The sequence below is a fragment of the Anas platyrhynchos genome, chromosome 1, assembly GCF_047663525.1.
Source record: "Anas platyrhynchos isolate ZD024472 breed Pekin duck chromosome 1, IASCAAS_PekinDuck_T2T, whole genome shotgun sequence".
Taxonomy (NCBI): domain Eukaryota; kingdom Metazoa; phylum Chordata; class Aves; order Anseriformes; family Anatidae; genus Anas; species Anas platyrhynchos.
In genome coordinates, this window is record NC_092587.1 from 186954810 (window position 1) to 186970717 (window position 15908).

The following is a 15908-nucleotide window of genomic DNA, read 5'->3' on the forward strand; positions in this document are numbered from 1 at the left end:
ATAGCCCAGACCCTTTGTGGAATCTGTAAGAAAACTGTTACTTCTGAACGCTGAAATGGAAAATATTGCAAAATTTAAAAAGAACCAGGAAATCTTTCAAACAAATTGCTCATAGAGAAAGAAAACGTTCTTTAACTATCAGCAAGATATGTCTTCTATCAAATCAACTAGTATAATTGTAAAAAGTATATTTAACTTACCAATCACTAAGCTGGTTGACTAAAGTTTTTGGAGGAAAACATGAAAGTTACCAAAAGGGCTGTGCTGCATTTTTCATTGGAGAATGGTTATCTAACAAATACATATTGTGATTGTGAGAAAGGCTCCAAAAACTGTGAGTTTTGCTTTGTATTCAGACTTCTTTTGCTGTGTACTGTAGAAGACACTACTTGGTGGTGGTTTATATAAAATGTTTTGAAGGATCCTAGTAACGGAGCTTCACAAGTAATTTGCTACCTTTGCTCTTCTTGTTATTGCTGAGTACTTAGTTTGCTATTTTCTTTTCTTAAGAAGTATTTGAAGTAGTTAACGTAATACAGGCAAAGCATATTTGTTAAAAACACTGTAAAAAATTTTAAAATCAGTGATCCTGACTTTCAGATATGTTACTTGCATTCTGAGTAGTACAAAAGCAGAATTTAAGTATCAAGAATTGCTTATTCAAAACATTGTAGAAGGACAAATATACTGCTATTGATTTGAAAATAAAGTCAAATCTAAAAGTCACATCTAGTGTCAATGGCAAACCAATATTATGAATTACCCCCTGACCTCCTCTAAAATATCCTATGAAGTACAATTAACAGCAGAGAAAAAGGATAAGGTAAGATACAGGTGCTAGTTTAAGGCTGATGAGAGTACAAAGATTTTCTATTATTATTATTATAATTTTTGAGAAATCCAGAGTCTTCTATAAATCATGTTTAAGAATCTCCCTTCAGGTAAAGAATTAAATTTCATAGTCTGGCATGTAGTGAAAATTGGAAGGGGTTTTCCTTGTCTTGATCTTTCTAAGTTAACCCGAGGGGTTAATCTTACTTTTATCTTCTACTAACAAGTTTTTTTTTTTTCAAGTTTCTTTGAAAGTTTTGAGAAAATCTGTTTTATTAGAGATAGTTAACTTAGTGCTCTGTGTTTTCATGGATGTCAACAGGACGATTTTCTAAAAAAATAAAAATAAAAAATAAAAAAAGGAAATATCCAGGACCACATTTAATAGCCACTGATAAGAATTCTTGCCAAGCAGCTAATTTGCAATTGTTGAGTCTGAATCCTTATGCTCTGTAGAATAGTGATTCTTACTTAACTATCCTTAATGTCCAAGTTTGTCAAAAGCATTGTTAATAAAACAGATGAAAGTTGCACTGCACAAAACAGTCTTAGTTTCTTTCCAAATATACAGCTTAAATGAAAGTGATTTTAGAAGTCTGTATTTTATTTAGACTCAGTGAAGTCATACAAGCTTAGAAATAATTATTTATAATGACATACTACATCTTTGTTCTTCACAGGGACACAGCCTTTTTGTTTGAAGCTTGCAGTTCTTGAAGAATAACCAAACCTCATTGTGTCAGTTAACTTTTTAAAATTGTTTTTTAAATTGGTTTGGCTACTTCACTTCTTTTAAAAATATTGCCAGGCTGCATACTGCAAAAGTAAGGTGTCTGGATTTTTGAGCATAGTTTATCCTTTAATATAAAGCAGGAATTTACATCAAAGAAACTACTGTTTTCTTTGATACTGCTACTTTCTTTAGCAGAGTACTGAGATTTCTCTTTGTAAAGTTTCTGAGCTTACGTTCTGACATAAAGTACATAAGAAAATTTTCATTCTTTCTGGGGTTTGTTATAAATAAAAATGCTTTGGGGTTTGAAACCAGACATTCACAGTGAAGTAGGCTACTGGCATATGGTTTAAGACAAAATGAAAGCAGAACAAACTTCTTTTGTTCATTTTTTTTGTGTCTCAGTCTTTCAGTTTTGGACATTTGAGCATAACCTGCATTGTGCAGTTTTACAGGATCAACCAAGTAAAGGTTGATATTACAATGAAAAGGACTATTTCTAATTCTTTATATATATATATATATCCTGAAGTATCTAACAGATAGTTTAGCTTAGAGGAAAATACTCTTTTTCTCTGTAAAGATGAGTTCACATATGTTTTTGATTCATTCAGAGCAAGATTTCTCTGCTGGCACCCTTTTTTTTTTTTTTTTAGGGAATATAGTATTTCCCACATCTAAACTATAAGCTTTTTTTTTTTTTATTAAATATCTAGTGATGTAAAAATGCCTTCCTGATTTTTGGAAGTGAACTTTCACATTAATAACTGTGTTTTCTAGTTAGTATGTCTGTAATAGACATTTTACTTTCTTTTTCCTGCTCTTCCAGAAGTGCAGTCAGATCATTTACGTTTCACATAAAAAAGCTCAAGAAAATTTAAATGTTCAAGTTCCACGGTGGTTCAGAAAACCAACTGTAGTACTGCAGGTATCAAAAACCAATCCATACCTGTGTTTTTGACCTCAGATACCCTAGAAGAAATCTACCATAACTGGAAATTTTTGACCTGAGTATGTATTTCTCTGCAAAGTGCTGTTCTGAGGCATCAGACTGCTGTTCTTACATCACCATTTTCAAAGGCTTCTTCCCAAAGGAAAGGCTGTGCTGTCCATCATCTTGGGATTCAGGTATGCAGACCAGTCAGAAGCCTAATCTCCAGAGAGGAGCAAGAGCTCAGACATACCTGAGTATGAGTGTCCTTATATTTGTATCTGCCTTTCTGTGGGGACACAGGCATCCTGGGTCCCTATTTTAAGCACTCTGAATCACCTTAAAGTGGCCCAGAACTCATGTTTTAAGGGACGGGACACCCAAACAGGATGTTTTGTTCTTGCCCTTGCTTGTTTCGCTGACTTGTACCCTTTCTTTTCCTTAGGAAGTACTGTAACTGTGTTTCCATGTATTTGTCAGCTTTGGAGACAAAGGTGAAATGCTGTGCTGGTGGTGTTAGTATGCCATGTGCATCACCCTACCCATTGAATTCTGCCTGTCTGCTTAGCTGGTGCAGCAAACAAGCTGCAAATTACAGCACAGAAGAAAACCTGTCTTTTGGCACTTCTCTATAGTTTCTGTCGCCAAATGGAGCTCCAATTGTTCGTTGGTTTCCAATGCAGATTTTAGCTGTCTCCAGAGCATTAACCTTTCCTGCTAGTAGCAGTAACCCTTAGCAGAAACTTTACTGGTAGCAGAATGCCTGTTAGTGTAGTTCAGTTTGGGTCGTAATGACTTCCTTTCTGATTTCTTTTCTCAAAAATACTTGAATGCATTTCCTGTTGGAGATAAAAGTCGTAACTTGGCTGAAGACATGCAGAGGCAGCTTGCCAAAGAGTGACCAGAAAGCGTTGATGTTAAAGCAGCTGCTTCTTGGTGGTATGTTTGAATTTTAAGCTGCTTTAAATAGAAGGAACAAAGCTAGACAGCTATTCAAGTCCGCAGTTGATAACAGCTTGAAAATCTTGCATAAAGTGATTCTCAGAATGGCTGCTGCTTTAACGTTTAGTATAAAAAGATAATTATGTGCACATTAGGGCTACTGATGTGCAGATTGTGAAGATTGCTTTGCTTTGAATGATGAGCAGTTTTGGGGCAGGCTAAGATGAAGTACTTCTGAAACTCTGTTCCTTTTTATATAGGGTTAGTCGCTATATAAAGTTAACTAAAGTTTTTGTCCTTTTATTCTAACTGTAGAGAAATACATGAAGTGCAGTGCCTTGTTTTGGTAGGGATTTGTTGGGAGGCTTTTGTGTGCATTTTCAAATACATTTCACATTTGAAAAAAAGTGATCAAAGAAATGCATCACACCTGGGATAGAAGATGGTGAACTTTGAGTTTCCCCTTTAGCTTCAGGAGAAATTCATTTTATAGTCTTGGATCAGCCCTCAAAAAGGCTCGGCATCCTACACAGACAAGCTCTGTCTTTGTTACAGAGTATTTTAAAGTGTTAAAAGAGCGTATTGATAAAAGTCTGCATCTTGGAGTTTTATGTGGTCTTTTAGATAATCTGGCCAGGGTCGCAGAGTGTTTTGAAGATACAACCTAAAATCCTTGAACAGCATTAGAAAATTAATTCAAAGGGCTGAGGGAAGAGAAGTTTGGCTTGCTGTCACAGTCTCAGTCACCATTGCTGCCAAGAAGTTGTGCTATGGTGTTTTAGATTAGCATGGATTTAAACACTGAAATACTGTGCCTGAGAACTGTTGTGTTCTTGCAGTTTCTCTAAGGTGATGAAGCTGTGAATAACTGAGGTTAGGGAATCATTTGCTAGCAAACAGATGCTTTTTTTCCTGTCATCTGGAAATGATGAAGTTGCTAATGGTTGCTACTGTTGGAGGGCCTGGAATCAAGCAAGAATCTTCAATAAGGGAGCATGTAGTTTGTCTGCAAGCTCTTCCAAGTACTTTTCCACCCACACCGTCCAGCCAGACTTCAGTTTTACAGCTCTAGGAGAGATCGCAGGGTTTCCTGTTCTGCTTATTGAATTTTCTTTTTCTGGGAAGGATTCAAGGCTTTTAAATGAATTTCTTCCCTTTTCTTCAATGTCCTCTAATATTATCTAGTGCTATACCTTCCATTCTGCGGTGAGAAGCATTGAACCTTGGAGGTGGGGGCTCAGAAAGGAGTCAGTCATATGCCTGCTTTTGCTACTGAAAGGCAAGATCATCTCTTAATTCCAGGAACATGATTTTTTGGTTATAGGACATCAGCTTCAGATAGCTGAGGTTTTGGCTAATTTCTATTCTTGAAATAAGCCCAAAGAGAAAGTTTTCCTGGAATTAATGCAAGTTTGGGGTTAGACTTTCTTCAGTGATAGTTGGTCTTACTTGATTTGACAAGAGAATTCGCATATAAGGTAGGACTGAATTCAGAAACTGTGAATTAAAATCTGTATTTTCATGTCCAGAATGGTTACTTGTTGGTGGGTGTAAACTGGCATTAGGGTAAGATTTTGAAGGTGTCCTATCCACTCCCTGGAAGATAGCTTCCTTGTACTAATTTTACATGGTGTTATTAATTAGGATATAATAGAACAGCTCAGTTGGAAGAAACCTACAGGGATCATCAAGTCCAACTGCCTGACTGGTTCAGGGCTACCCAAAAGTTAGTGTATTGCTGAGGGTATTGCACAAATGTCTCTTGAACACTGACAGGCACAGGGCATTAACCCCCTATCTAGGAAGCCTGTCCCTGTGTCTGACCACCCTCACGTTAAAGAAATGTTTCCTAATGTCCAGTCTGAGCCTCCCCTGGCACAGCTTTGTGCCATTCCTGTGAGCCTGGCCATTGGTGACCAAGGAGCAGAGACCTCCTTCTGTGCTTCCCTTGCTCAGGTTGCTGCAGGGAGGTCGCCTCTCAGCCTCCTTTCCTCCAGACTACAAAACCCCAAGTGTCCTCAGCGTCTCCTCACAGGACGTTGCTGCCAGCCCTTCTACCAGATTGGTCGCCCTCCTCTGGACACATTCAAGAAGGACACAAAACTATTAGAAAGTGTTCAAAGGAGGGCTACAAAGATGGTGAAGGGTCCAGAGGGGAAGATGTGTGAGGAGCAGCTGAGGTCCCTTGGTTTGCTCAGCCCTGAGCAGAGCAGGCTGAGGGGAGGCCTCATGGCGGCCTGCAGCTCCCTCACGAGGGGAGGGGCAGGCGCTGAGCTCTGCTCTCTGGGGACAGCGACAGGACCCGAGGGAACGGCATGGAGCTAGGACAGGGGAGGGTCAGGCTGGGGGTTAGGGAAAGGTTCTGCACCCAGAGGGTGCTCGGGCACTGGGACAGGCTCCCCAAGGAAGTGGTCATGGCACTGAGCCTTCAAGAGTTCAAGAAGCATTTGGACAGTGCTCTCAGACTCATGGTTGGATTTTGGGTGGTCCTGTGTGGAGCCAGGAGTTGGACTTGACAATCCTCGTGGGTCCATTCCAGCTCAGGATTTTCTATGATTCTGTGAACTCCTGTGACATTGCAGTGACAAGCAAAAAAAAAACAACAACCACAAACAAAGACCCCAAACAGAACCAAACTATGACTGTAAGATAACTTGAGGCAGGATAGTTGCCAGTGACTGCTGTCAGGATTGTCCCAAATTCATTTAAGTGTCAGACTTGTGTCATAGGACACTAGTGCTATGTGAGGATTTTTCAGTCTTCATCTTTGATCTTTGTTTGTGCATTGGTGTAGCAGGGCAGGCAGAAATGGAGAAATAAATAGGAACAGAACCAGAAACAATTTTTTTGGCATTCCACATTAAAAATGTTTTTTCAAAGAATTTTTTTTGCAATTTTCCATTGGCAAGAAGGACAACATACATATTTCATTAGATGTGCGGTATGTTTGATCCTGACAGTGTTCTATCAGAAGTGACTGATAGTAACTTTGTGTAGCTTTTATTAAAGAGGTTGTTTAATCAGATCCTCATTGTACTCGAAATGTTAGATTGTGACATCTTCAAACGTTAGCCAGGGTAGGGGACTATTTCCCCTGGGAAGTCTGCCTCAAGCCAATGTAGTCTGTTAGTGCTATTTTTATGTGTGGGTGGATAAGTATTATGCTTTTTCCAAAAGGCAAAATTTTTACAGGCTGATTTCTCTCCCCACTTTAGATAGTGACAGTGTATTACAAAATACCGGTCAGAAAGCCTCCTTCCCTTCCTCTTCATCATGAGGTGAGTTCATGGGGACAGTTGATATGTTCATGGAATTATAAGAATGAGGAATAAATAGACACTTGTCTTCTCATAATATCTCCGTGTTAGCTCTTCTTTCCATGAAGAAACATCACTGCTTTCTCCTGCTAGTATATATCTGCTTTTATGTATCAGCAAGAGTTTCTTTGACAGAAAAAAAAAAAAACATTAAATACTTTCAGAGTATGTTTCCCCTTCACCCCTCAGCAACCGTATGTTAATCCAGCATTTCAGTTGAACATGTTAATCTTTTGCAGTTAGTATGAAACTCATCTTCTCTGATTAAACTGAAATCTATCTCACTCAGCAGTTTCGTACTTCTTGCTCCTAAGCTCCATATGACCTCTTCCCAACCCCTGCTCAAGCAGGACCACACAGAACAGACTGCCCAAGACCATGTAAAGGCAACTTTTGAAAATCTCCAAGAAGAGAGACTTCACAGCCTCTCTGGGCAACCTGTGCCAGTGCCCAGTCACCTGCACATGAAAAAAGTGCCTGAATTTTCAGTGTTTCCCGATGTTCAGTCAGAGCCTCCTGTGTTTTGTTTTGTGCCCATTGCCTCGTCCTGTCACTGGTTGCTACAAGAAAGAGCCTGTCTCTGTCCTCTTTGCAATTTCACTTTAGATATTTATAGACATTGATAAGAGTGTACACCCTCCCCTTTCATCCAGGTCATTAATGACGGTGTTAAGCAGGATTGGACCCTGTACTGACTCCTGGGGTACTCCACAAAATGCTTATTTCCAGCAAGACTTTGCATCTTCTGGGCTTGGCCATTCAGCCAGTTTTCTATCCACCCCTCACTGTCTGCCCATCCAACCCATACATCACCAGCATCTCTATGAGGATTTCATGGGAGACGGTGTCAAAAACCTTACTGAATTCTAGGTAGACAATACCCACTGCTCTCCCCTCATCTCACATGCCAGCCATTTCATTGTAGAAGCTCCTTGGTTTTGTCAAACGTGGCTTCCCTTTGGTGAATCCATGCTGACTATTCCTGATGATTTTCTTGTCCTTCATATGCCTGGAATTGGTTTGTAGAATTAGCCACTCTATCAGAAGCTATTTCTGCTCTTCAGAGATTTCTTTGTAAATATGGCTTAATTTTGTAAATCTTCTTTTCAAAGGCGCTGTTCTTGATTTTCTGAACATTGTCACACCCTATTTTCCTGCATCTGGAATCAGTGGTAGAGATTATATGTTCAAATTTCCTGAGCTGTGAAAATGTGTTGGTTTGCTATGTCTGTGAGATGCTGGTGGAGTTAAATACTGATTTCTTGAGTTGCATGCTTTTAGAATTTCATCGTATGGTTTCTTTATTCAAGTTTTTAATTCAGTCAGCTTTCTTCTCCAAGTTGACAGGAAGGAAATGACAGGGAAACCCTGGATGATATTGGATGCCTAGGGGAGGAGGATGTGAAGCTCCGAGATGGGTTTTGCAGAGTCAGCATAGCTCTGGTAGGGCTGATGGAAATGAGCTCTGCAAAAAAGCCCTCCGGCAACCTCCGTGTGAAACCACTTCAGCACGTCTGTATTGCTCCCCTGGTTCTCAAATAGTGCTACATTGTGATCGCTGCGCCTTGTGCTGCACCTGGATTAATGAACCTTCCTGGAACCGAAAACAAAGTACGGTGAAATTTGAACAGCTCTGCAGTGCAGGATGAGCAGGACTGGCACAGAGCCAGAAGGAATAAATCCTGCTCATTGCAATTAGCTCTGTCGAGATCTCGATCTCATTACTACTCAACTCCAGGCTGAAATGAGGGCTAAAGGTGGTGTACAGCTTGGTCTTTGTGTGTAATTTTTAAAGTCATACAAAAGGAGTATCATTGCCTATTATTTCATCCTTAATTTAACTTGAAATAAAAGTTGTAAAGTGAGGATAATGTCACCTTGGAGGGGTGTATGTGAGAAATCCTGCTTCACATTACAGTAAACTTTTATCAAAACAATACTTTTATAGCAAACTTTTCATGTATGGTCAGCCTCTAGTTGCAGAAGCAATTATTTGAATTACAAATGAGAAACTCAGATTAGGGTGATGGTGTAAGATTTTAAAATAATGTGACAGGAACAGTCCTAAACTATTATGGAGGTGTTACTTTTCCTTTTCTTTTTTTCTTTTTCTTTTTTCTTTTTAAAAAAAGATCATTTTAACAGATCTTGTCGTCTGTATGCAGGGAAAGCTTCAGAGCAGATTGAGATGAGGGCTGCAGCACTTAGTGATGCTTTTAAGTTTTCACAGTAACAGAAGGTGATCACTGGGAGATGCTTTAAAAGTTCTGGAGACGTTTGAGATTTCTCCAGTACAGCTTTTCAAAAAGTGCCTCTGTTGAAGGAGCTGCAGTTCTCAGGAATCCCCAAATTAAAAATCCCAGGATATTCAACACACACACTGTAATTCTGTGCTTCTGGGGCGGCTGTGTATGTAAAGCAGTGTCTTCTGTACTTTACATTTCTGTGGCTTATTACAGGAAAATGAACTCCTCTATTCTGCTTTCTTTTAGAGGTGTTCTTCTAGTCTTTTTATCTAACTTAATGTGATTGATATTATGCTTATTTTTGTTCTTTTGGTGTAATGACTCTTCCTTGAGTAAGGAGGAAAACTGTTTGTGCTACAGCGTACAGTGTGTATTTAAGTGTTGGTATACATCTTGAAGAAGTTATGTCACTATGGTAGAGTCGAAGTCTGCTTTATTTTATTTGTCCTGATATTATTAAAATTAGAATGAAATACATAGGCTTTAGCTTCCTGCACTTGCAGTGTGAAAATATACAAAATCTTGTAACTTCAACATACCTGTATTTTCAACAGATGTTGCCATAGTAGCTGCAAAATGCTGCTAGAACATGCGATAAAGGTAATATAAAGGAGGGTGGGAGATAAAAGAAAACACAATGATAGGTTCAAGAACGAGAGCAGTGGTTTAGGGAGCTAATCCCACCCTGCTGTGCACGGCGGCGCAGTGCAGCTGCATCCTGAGCGGGAGCTGCAGCACGTTGGCAGAGGCAGCATCCCAAATGGATGGGCTTCGTTCTCAGCCCTTTTCTTTTGTGGGCAGGTGAGGAAGGGTAAGTAAGTGGGTAGGGACTGGCTGACAGCTTTTCTCTGATGAAGCCTTTTGATCATAGGCCTTAAAATAGCATGGTTTTAATGTTTGGTGTTCAGCTATTGTAGCCCAGCTGATGCATGTTTAAGTTTCAATGGCTAATTACCATGCCATTTAGAAGCACAAGCATTAGAGCATGAAAGAAGAAAGGAGATAAGGAGGGACTGTGATTCTCCAGAGCTAGGACAACAATTTTTACTCTGAGACCCCCGAAAACATAGTAAGACTTGGACTTTGTATATACATCAAGAGAAGAAGAACATTTTTTAGGGTACATGCGTACCCACAAGCAGTTTCTTATTCTGATTTTGCTACAGTTTCCAAATAGCTCTGAGCAGTTTGTGTAGGTCTAAGTTTGCAAAGCATTCCTTTGCCTGATGCATTCGCAGGTTGCTTACTTTTTAGGGTCAGAATCTCAGGATGTTTGTGCCTAAGCATGGGCTGCATACATCTCTAAGCTACTTCTGTAGTTGCTTTTCATTCTTTCTTCCTTTATGTGTGTGCATGCAGACACATGGTGTCTTCTCCCAGCGTGTGTTTTCTGTGCTACAGAGTCCTGAAAATACCGAGTTGCTTGATGTTAGCCACAGGAAGCTTGGCCAGGTTTGAACTCCAAGTCAAATAGCAAAATCTTCACATGGCTTAAAGTTGTAAGATAGTTTCTACATGGTTCAGAAAGTCCCTGGAGCTTGAGGTGTGATCCATACGTTGGAGGTGACAGTCTTTGTGATGTTCCTCCAGGGAAAGACAAGACAAGAAAGACAAGTTACCAGCGCTTTCTGGTTGCTTTTCTGTCCTAGCTGAGGGCTTGACCTTCTCCACAGCCAAGGCCAGCTCCATTTTCTGGTCAGTCATGTGGCACAGCCTTGGCATGAGAATGGCACTTGATCCAAGGCAGGCCACTGGCCCTCAGAAAGTCCAGCCTGGCCACCCATAACGGTGGTCATGGTCAGTCTGAGCTGTGTGTTCTCCACATCTCTGAATATCATAGCCAGCATCTGCTGAATTTGGTATCCAAAACTAAAACTGAATATATATATAAAGGTTAATTGTGAAGCACTGTGCCATAGCTAGTCTGTGACTTAGTTTCACTGGTTGAAAAATAAAGCCAGGCATGCTCAATAAGACCCTTGTTAGGTTTATCTGGTCCATTTGTCACATCCTATGACTTGGAGGTAAAGACTGCAGTTCAAGTACCTCGGTTAAATGACTGGAACTGACTGGTTTGGGTTTCTGTTATGTTCTTAGGTACAACATTGATCCTGGCTTGTACTGTCCATTTTTTTCTCTTGGGGCCTGCATGGAAGGCTTGAACTCTTTGTTCAGTCAGCTCCTGGGAATCTCCCTGTACGCTGAACAAACACAGAGAGGAGAAGTTTGGTCTGAAGATGTTCGAAAGTTGGTAAGTGTTCTTGTTCCATCTGCAATGACAAAGGGAAGTCAGACAAAATTGTATGTTCCTTTAAGAGCCATGAGTCATTTCTTAAATTAATTGGGTACCTATAAGAAGTATACAATCTCTGTCTAATTTTAGTTGAAACTAGGACTCAAGGGCTTCATGCTCCAAGTACCTTTTATATGGCTGGTGTTTAATGGCCTTTAAAATTTGTCTCTGTGCAAAGGGTGCCTGAATCAGAATCAGTTTCTCTGTTCAGAGGTTACTGTTGTGCCTTTCACGTGGTCTCTGAATGCACCCTTCTATTTTTTTCAGTTATGATTTGTAGGCAACTCTTTGTAACTAGAATGCTGTAGGTGTGTATGCTAGCAGTTATTTGTCTGTTTCTAATGTTTATTCCTATGTCACTTTTACTTTTAGATTCATGTTTACCTCTTTATTTTTTCTGCCCTCTTCTTAATGGAGGGTAGAAATAAAAACTTGGGCAATAGTTTATTCATCTCATTCCCAGGTTCTTTTGTTATCCTCACTCCATGTGTAGACAACCAGATCTTCACTCCTCTTCCACCGCTAGCCTCAGAGAACTGCAGTTCTTTATATCCTGTGGGTCAAGTTATAAGTACTGTCTCTGATTTTTATTTCCATGATAAATCAAATTCTGTCACTGTTAGCTTCTCAGAAGTCATTTAGGGGCTACAGACAGTGGTACTGTTAATACTAACTCTGACTACATAGTTTTGAGTGAGATGCAGAAATGTCTGCAGTTGGAAGGACAAGCTTTAAATCTTTTGTATATATTTTTCAAACTAACATTGCCAACAACTTTGACGTGGATTATTCCTGGTTTATTTTCATTTATAAATTACAAACCTTTGGATTAGAATACTATGTCTTCAATTCACAAATCAGTGCTTTCATGGTGGAAATAATACTTCTTTTTTTCTTCAGGCTGTTGTTCATGAAACTGAAGGTTTGCTAGGGTACATCTACTGTGACTTCTTTCAACGACCTGATAAACCACATCAGGTAACATTTATGATTTGATTTCAGTGTGGGTTTGAGCAGTGACGACAGCGCTAGGGCCATTGTGTTCAATGTGAATTTAATAAAAGATATCTGGACTTGAAATAAATAAATTTAAATATGGAAAGTCTCTAACTTGAAATGTGGTTATAGGTAAAATATTTTTGTGAGTAACTTTTCATTTGAAAAACATCTCCTGATAGGCTGAACTCAGACTCTCGGTACTACAGAATGACAGGCACTATGGATCTCTGAGAACTCTGCTTAGAAAAATGGTAGATTTTCAAATGTCTATTTTCTGGCTTAATATTTAGTAATAAAAACAACTTGAAATTTTAATAGCTTCTAAAGGTGAAAGCTCATAATGACTGCTAATTCTTATTCAAAATTCTACTTAAAACTCTACGTGGTTCCAACTGTTGAAGCTTGCTGACCGTGTCTTGTGTCAGTGTATTAAATACACAATGCAATACAAAGACCACTTCTGTAGAAGCATCAGCAAATTACCACCTTGAGTGAGGTGGTAAGTGGAGAAACTTTAAATCTGCATTAGTTTAATGTATTTTTCTAAGCATACTCTGTTTTGCTCATATTTCATGATACACTGTGAATGCTGTGTAGCATGTTTTATAAAGAAGCTACTGCTGAAGAATGAGGAACAAACTTCACTGATGTGCCAAGTCCATAATTTATATATAATATATGTATATATATATATAATGTTATTTGAGTTAAAGATAATTTTTTAGGAAAATTGAGAGGGTTTGATAATTCTAAAACAAAAATATTAAATTTTGATTTCTAAAAGAAGCTCAATCTTTTCTGTATGGAATAATGTAGTTTCCTTATGAATATGAAGTAAATATTGAAGGTGGAGGAACGTAATGAAAGTTTGAGGTCAAAACTATATACTGCTATTGAAGAACTCCTTAACAATCATTGAATTCAACTTATATAATTAAGTAAATGTTTAGGTTTGATTTAATAGTTTAATTCTAATTTAATACTTCAATCGGTGTTTTAGTATCATTGACATAATGACATTGGCTGTCCATATGTTTCCTTTTACCTCCAAAAGGATTGTCACTTTACAGTTCGTGGAGGCAGGCTAAAGGAAAACGGAGAGTACCAGCTGCCCGTAGTTGTTCTCATGCTTAGCCTGCCCCCTTCAACAAGGAATGCACCAACGCTGCTAAGTCCTGGCATGATGGAGAATCTCTTCCATGAAATGGGACATGCCATGCATTCTATGCTGGGACGAACTCGGTACCAACATGTCACCGGTAAGAAATTTGGTAGAGTGATCTTTTGCTGTAGTTAAATGTTTAATTTCTGGAGGAAGAGAGTAAATTAAACAAACAAAACAAAAGGATGATCCAGAAATTCCCGAGTCATGTTGGTACTTTGACATCTTTGATTATTGAAAATACATTATCAGTTCCCCACAGATTATCTAAACAAAACAACACTTGAATATTCTTCCTTTCCTGGTAAGATTTAGGCATTTGTATTTTTTCTGTCTGTTTGGCTAATCATTTTTTTGTGATGGTGTGATGCACTCCTGCATGTTCGCCTTATGTAGAGTTTATAAGAATGGAATAATTAGAAAATTGAAAATAAGTTGAACTAAACTTGTACCTAGTGTAAAAGTACAATGAATTCTGGGTTGGAAATGATTTGGCTGGCAGCTAGCAGGCTACTGCCCCTTCTCCTGCAGTTGTGGCAGATGGGTTAAAGAGCTGTACTTGCTAAAGCTGCTTGGCATGCTTCTTTTCTTATCTGCAGACAGCCTGGTATATCTTCTTCTGTAGTAGTATGCTGGAAATCAAATACTTGCAGTAGACATTTATTTATTCATTTATATATTTAAAAAAACAAGGAAATGGTAGGTGCCTTGTTTGAAGCATTATTTTATGTTTTACCTTTTTTATATTACATAAGTGGAACTAAGGGCAATCTGTGTTAGAGTCCTGTGTTATCAGATACTTTGCACCTAAAGACAAAGTAACCTTTCTTAAGTCTTCCAGTTAAAACTAAAATAGGCCAAGCTGTTTGTAAGTATGTTATTACTGGACGTTGTGAAGACAAATAAACACTGTATATGCTCTTTCATTGTAAGCTCTGAATAGGAAGCCTTGAAGCAGTTAATTGCTCTCCCCACCCCTTCCACACACATGGCCTCACTCTTGCTGCTCTCCAGGGGTACATACATGCCCCAAGTAGCTGCTTTGGTAGGGTTCTTGTGGTGAATCGCATGCGTAACCATGTCAAGAAGTCTTGAAGGGGCAGGAAATGGCTCATTTTGAGGCTCAGACTTTCCATGAGCCCCTGTGTAGGGTTTCAGTGTTGCCTGAGGCAGTCCTGCTTCCTAGGGGACTTCAGTGCAGAGCTAGCATTGCAAAAGCAGCATCAGAGGTCAGTTGTGTTGTTTCTCCAGAGTACAATTTTTTAGGGATTGGAATGTGTGACAATCAAATGGCTCATCCCAGAGGAGGCACTAGTGTGGCACAGGGTGGATACAAGATGATTACAGGCTGTTGTGAGAACAAAATTCCAGCAGTGATGCGCTGAGTATTTTACACCTTTCTTACTCCTCCCTGCCTTTTCTGATTAACATTCCCAAATATACAGGAACCCTTTCTGCCAGTAATGGGCCCCAAACTTGCACGATATTGTACATTTAGGATTTAAGATGTGCTTTCTTTTAAGATAATCTGTCATTTTACTACATTAATTTATCATTTGTTTAATGTATGTGTGTTCAAGATTTTTTTTAACCCTGCTTCTATTCCATTTTAATTTTATCATGCAGTAGAGAATACCTACAGTTGTTTCACAGCAGAACTCAGTTATCCCAGATAACTGCCCAACCTTTTACCTTTCCGACCTTCAGATAATCTAATTCTCTTTAATGGCTACTGCAAATATCCTATCATTTTATTAAGAGAAAGCATACAGGCTAGAGGGGCATTAGGGTGTTTTGTAGGCATTTGTCTTGGGACCGGCCTTGGTTTAGGCTTTTTATTAATGATTTTCAAACAAATAAAAGCCAGTATTAATGAAATATAATGGCACAAAGGAATGATGGGGTTATTGTACAACAAGAGCTGGAAGGCTGAATACCACACTGATAAAAGTAAATTCTAATTCACATCTACACAATGCAGGTCATGCATTTAAAGAGTTCAAGGAGAATTTCTGCTATCAAATGGATATTTCGACAGTGGTAGAGGAACAGAAAAACATTTGTGTGTGTTAATGGAGAACTATGAGTAGCTGCTGTGTCTGTGAAAGGGATAAATGGGCGCTGAAACTGTGTCAGAGGTGGTTTCTAATGGAATTAAGTATTAGAATGATTTAAGAAAGTTATGGGTGAACCTCATGCAGCACTGGGGTATAGTTTCATATCTCTGGTCTAAAGGTGAATTCAAACTGAAGCAAATACAGAGAAGAGCTGCAGGTCAATGGATACTCTTTTAGGCTTTGTTTTCCTTTGGATAATGATGGCTGAGAGAGAATATAGTTTCTGTCAATTTAGCAAGTAATGATAGTCTGCAAAATGCTATTAATACTAAAGAACATGGGGTCTGAAAACATAAACAGATGGTGAATTCAATTAAAACTTAAAGAAAGATTGGTA

The 15908-nt window shown here is 38.9% G+C and overlaps 1 protein-coding gene across 1 annotated transcript in view; it reads left to right on the forward strand.

Annotated features, from left to right (window-relative positions):
* MIPEP (mitochondrial intermediate peptidase) overlaps positions 1-15908 on the forward strand; it is an 84582-nt gene that overhangs the window by 30330 nt on the left and 38344 nt on the right. The window contains exons 11-13 of the mRNA XM_038175167.2: positions 11098-11251; positions 12194-12271; positions 13347-13551. Of these exons, the coding sequence (XP_038031095.1) occupies positions 11098-11251; positions 12194-12271; positions 13347-13551 (437 nt within the window). The remainder of the gene's footprint in view (positions 1-11097; positions 11252-12193; positions 12272-13346; positions 13552-15908) is intronic.